Below are 5,232 nucleotides of genomic sequence, written 5' to 3'. Positions count from 1 at the left end.
AAGAAGTAGGTTGATGGAGGCTGGAGTGAAACAAGTAAGTAAGGTGGCGGAAGAAGTATTCAAAGCAGCTCATGGGTGGCGCCTGAAGACTGGGCGAATCCAGGGGTGACTACAGGAAGATCCCGTTGCTGCGACGAAAGCACTTCTGCCATTACATTCTAGCTTGTTTTATTTTGCTTTCCAGACGGTATGTGGTCTTGTAAGAATCTATGATAAGACCGTGGTCCTGGTGTATGCCTCTGTTCTTAATAAACAGAGTTGTAAGCGTTTCTGGGGGCTGGATTTCTCTATGAATTCAGGCCTCGGACCACTCCCGTAGGTTCCTTTTGCCTTGAGGGTTTCGGGAGGGGAAGGGATGGCTTCTCCTCCTTCCCTCAGTTTGGCACAACGCATTTCGTAGGGGAGTGGAGTGACATGTTAGGTTTTTTAGTTTCTCTTTTTGCTATGTAGTAAGACATGGTGATTTCTTTTAATGAAAATCGGAGAGAATGCTCTCTTTTGTCAAAAAAAAATCCACAAGCCTTACCCTGCACAATGCATGCCTCTTTTAGGCCTAATTTGGTTGCAAGGGGATAGCTTCCCAGGGCCCTAATCCTCCATCAGGGGATTGCCATGGCCATCGGGGATCCCTCCTCCTACCACGGGGAGATCACCATGGTAGTTTGGAAGACAGGGTAGACGGAAGAAGATCACGTCCAGAAAAAATGCCAGGTATAGTGCTTAGGTAGTCGCTGGAGGAGATCGCTCGATGCACCCCGCGTGAGTCGTGGCTTTTCTCCCCGACCTATCTGGGCGTGGATCTCTCACCCGGGGAAAGGAAGGTCCCAGAAGGGGACCGGGGCAACATATCCCTAGCGAGCGAGCAACCAAACGTCGTCGTGGTTTTCCACGGGCCGCGTTTGCCTCGTGGGCTCTGTGCCCTGGTATTTGACGGGGATCCCCCCGGGATCACGGGCTACCAAACTAGCCCTTAGTGGGAAACTAGCTGTATAAAAAAATATTAGGAGTGATTTAAACATGTGAGCAACACAATAGAGACAAAATGTTGGACGGCTCACTTGTTCAAGTATCTTAGAATGAAAATTTACACATACATAGAATACACCTATAAATTATATACATGCGGTACTTATTTCAGAACTTTTTGAAATTTGAAATTTTCATTTTTCATTTTTGATTTTTTTCAACAAAAGGATTGAGAATAAAATTGTACCCATGAGAATATACACTCACACATAGAGTAGTAGGGAAGCTAACGCTCTTCGTTTTCGTTTGTAGTAATCTTTCCGTCAACACTTGAGATGGATGGGAAAATCTCATCGTCGCCATTAACAGAAAGCACAATCCGATTAGCATGGCTGGCAGCTTCCTTCCTCATGACAGCAAATGTCTCGATGACACCAGCACAACTTGAACAGTGTGAAGAGTAGATGAGGGTGACCTTCTGGAGGCTCTCAAGGTATATGATACCTGCTGGAGTTTTACCTGCTGGGCCAGAATAGTGTGTCAGCTCGATCTGTCTCAGGCTTGGCATGGCTCCCTGCTCAAACTTTACCCATGGCGCATAGCAGTCGAAGGCGAAAAACTCGAGTCTGGCAAAACCTGAAGTTATAGTGACTTGTTTCCGTGGGTCACCAAACAGCTGGATTGCAAGGCTAGTGAGGCTGGGCAGACCTCCAAGTATCTTGAGATCGTTTAGTCCTTGTTCAAAGAGCCTGATTTCTAGCTTCTTAAGACGGCTGAGATGTGCGATCCACCCGGGAATTTTATCAAATCTTGCGGTCACCGTTAGCTTTTCAAGTAGAGGAAAGTTGGGAGACGCAGGAAGGTCGTCGCTCGTAATGAAATCACCGTGAACTATTAGGGACCGCAGACTAGTGCACTTGCCCATGCAAGACAGTAGATTGTCATTTTTTGGCGTGTCGGCGGGCTCACCGTACAACATGACTTCAGCCTTAGTCAATCCAGTCATCCCAGTAATCTCCTCCAGGGTGCTTACCGAGCATTCCCTCGAATCAATGGTGCCCAACACCTTGACTGACTTGAAGCGATCACTTCCAGCAGGTAGCCTCACCCCAGTATGGCCAAAATGCAGATTTGCTAGTTTGGGGAGCTGGACGAGCTCCTTGGGCAGCTCTTTCACTCGTGTCAGCCTTACATCCAGTGTCTCCAGATTTTGCAGCTTCCCAATCTGTGGAGGGAGAACACTGATTTGGGTCAGCTCGATCTCAAGAGTCTCAAGATGTCGTAGGTTCCCGATTTGTGGAGGAATCCTAGTGACTTGTGGTGTCTCTTTCAGACTCAAGTGCTTCAGCAGGATCATTCCGCATATGTGCTGTACATCAGTATCATCCAAACCATCACAGTCCTCCACATTCAACACTCGCAGATACCCCAAATGCTTAAACGAAAACAACTTGTCACAGCGAGTCATGGTTACGGAACGAACATGCAAAAGATCCAGCCTTTCTGTGCCATTTGAACCGTCCGAGCCACAGCGTCGGATAGACAGAAAGACAGGCCTCGCTGCAGGTGTCTCTGAAATGTCCAAGTCAGACAGAAAGGTGACCAAGTTCTCTTCTCGTGATATCAGCCTAAGAACGTAGAGCATCATGCAGTTGACCTCATACATCCTCTTCCCATAAAAGGTTGGGCGTTCCACAGGCTGAATCACTTTGCTGCCGACAAGGTCATCAAAGCATTGGTTCGCCACTTCCTCACGGCTGCGCCACCCAACTTCAGAGATAAATCCTTCAGTGATCCATTTCCTAACCGTATCACCTCTTCTAAACTTTTGGTACTTGATGGTTTTACTTGTAGCTATGCACAGCAAGCAGGTCTTCAGAGTGCTGGGAAGGTTTTCATAGCTGAGTGATAGAACCTTTATCAAGTCCTCCAAACCAGGAATACGCTCCTGCGCAGAGTCTAAAGAGCTCGCCATCTCGTTCCAAGCAGAATGGAAAGCGTACACCACATCCTGCCATGGTTTCCTTGCGGCTATTTTGCTATTGAGCAACGAAGCAATGCTTATAATTGCAGAAGGAATACCACCGCATATTTGCAAGATCTCACCAACTTCTCTTGCAAGTGCATCAGGGCAACTGGCGTCAGAGCCAAAGCATCTCTGTAGAAACAATTTTTTGGAGTTCAGGTCATCAAGATGCCTAATTTCACATATCAACTCATCTTGGCCAGAACAACATGTCTTTGCTATGTCATCAGAACGAGTTGTAACAATTACTCTGCTACCGCAAGCGTTAGCGGGCAAGCTGCGGGATAGGATATGCCAATCTTCTTTCCTCCATAAATCATCGACTATAATCAGGTACCTACCAAAGTTTGCACACAGAAGCAAGAACAGAGTAAGGCTCGACACAATGGTGACAATATTATTGAGGTTCATGCAGTGTGCGTTAAGGTTACTAAATTAATCATGCAATGTGGTTTGTGATGGGCAATGAAGTCAAAGAGTGTAAAAGTATAATGAACATGTACAGTGTGATCTCCACGGTTAATTGACTTCATTGTCAGAGAACTATATAAACCATACGAGAAGTACATGACAGTTAAATAGGTAGTACCTTCTGTTCTGAAGGAAATCCCTAATTGCATCCTTTGCTTCTTGATTGTGATTTTTTTCCACGTTAAGCTGACGAAGCATCTGCTCAAAAATCCCCTCCATATCAGGCATAGAGGAGACTGAAACAAAAGCGCACGAATCGAATTGCGGCCTGAGCTGACGGAACACGAGATTAGCAAGAGCCGTCTTCCCCAATCCCCCAGAACCCACAATGGAGACTATCTTCATCTGTTGTCCGCCTGCAAGGCTCTTGATTAGAGTATCCCTCCCCCGCTCAACGCCGACGAGCGGCTCCTCCGCCTCTTCCCACAGATGGGGCGATGCTCCGGTGGTTGCGGCGGCCGGAGCGAGCTTATCTTTATCGGTGCTACTGTACCTGTCGGTCAGATTCAGGGTCTGCCTCCTGATGTCTTTGATGGCGTTGGCGATTCGATGGCGAGGGTCCAGCAAGTCGGCCAGGAACCCCAGGCAGCCGTTCCGGCAGGCGGCGGGCTCGCTGGCCGCCAGGAAGGCGTCGACGATGTCGTCGGCGTGGTAGGACAGCTCCCTGCAGTCGTCGGCCCAACGCGGGTCGGAGCCGTTGCCTAGGGCGGCGTGCAGGCTCGTCAGCTCCCTCAGAAGCTGCTCCGCGTCTTCCTTGACGGCCTTGTGCAGCTTGTGCTCGAGGAGCTTCTCCAGCTTGGGGAGCAAGGAGGCCATGGCCCCCGTCGCCACGTCCACCATGCTCGCTCTCTTCTTGTTCTGGGGTTGTCTCGCTCGATCCGTTCCTTTTCATCATCACGATCTGGTTTTATGGAGGTCAGGAGGTTGCTTTTCATCATCACGGACTCTAATCGGCCGACCGGCCAGGCAACAAATCGCGCGTCCGCGCCTGCCACGCGTCCCGCGACCCCACGGTCTAAGTGCACACGGCCCAGAAGTGACGCCCTTCCCCAAAAGCTGGCCAGATGGGCGCCACGGCCCGCCCAAGGCTAAACGTGCCTGGCAACGCTGGTGGGCTGGCCCATGTACTCGATTCCATTTGTAAAAAAAGACTACAACCTAAAAACACGAATTCGAAAAAGTTCATGGATTTTGGAAACAAGTTCATGAATTTAAAAAAGTCCATCCATTTTTTCCGGACATGGACACAGAGGGGAAGAAGTGGGGAACAATAGGAACTTGGAGGACAGACGCCGACGAAAATTTAGACTAGATTCATTTTCTGGATGCTTTTGTGTAATGAAAGATGTTCAAAATGTAATGAATTTGGTCCATTTAAAGTGGAAATCATCGGATTTGCATGGAAATCGTTTGGTTTCAGTTTGAAAAGTATGTGGCCACGATTGGATGGCTGTCTCCCGTATTACTGTCCACAAACGCGTCCGATCAAATACGATGTCTGTTTTAGAAGTCCGTGTTAGAAATGTCGTTGGACGCTTTTCTCCTACTAAGGCTAGTCATAGCGGGGGTAACCATGACACGTAGTGTAAAGTAACTATTCCCACCATACCAATGCATTAGGCACATTACGAAAATCAGGAATTCCCAATATTCCTAGGCGTGAATGGCAATTAGACCATCTATAGCCGGGCGCCTCAAACCCGCCTCATACGCCCGGGCGGGCCGCTCGGTCACTAGCCGGTCATAATTTTTTGACCCAGACGGACTCC

At 48.6% G+C, this 5,232-nt stretch overlaps 1 protein-coding gene across 1 annotated transcript; it reads right to left on the bottom strand.

Moving 5' to 3' along the window:
• Positions 1-1,045: 1,045 nt before the first annotated feature.
• Positions 1,046-4,346, bottom strand: LOC123113380 (disease resistance protein RGA5). Its single transcript, XM_044534599.1, has 2 exons — positions 3,582-4,346; positions 1,046-3,329 (listed from the first exon to the last, which is right to left on the bottom strand). The coding sequence occupies exons 1-2, from the start codon at positions 4,301-4,303 to the stop codon at positions 1,253-1,255; spliced, it is 2,799 nt and encodes a 932-aa protein (XP_044390534.1). The 5' UTR covers positions 4,304-4,346; the 3' UTR covers positions 1,046-1,252.
• Between the last annotated feature and the right edge of the window lie 886 nt (positions 4,347-5,232).

The sequence above is a fragment of the Triticum aestivum genome, chromosome 5B, assembly GCF_018294505.1.
Source record: "Triticum aestivum cultivar Chinese Spring chromosome 5B, IWGSC CS RefSeq v2.1, whole genome shotgun sequence".
In the NCBI taxonomy this organism is placed as follows: domain Eukaryota; kingdom Viridiplantae; phylum Streptophyta; class Magnoliopsida; order Poales; family Poaceae; genus Triticum; species Triticum aestivum.
Note: the sequence above shows the minus strand (reverse complement) of the source record. Positions and strands in the feature narration are given on the sequence as shown.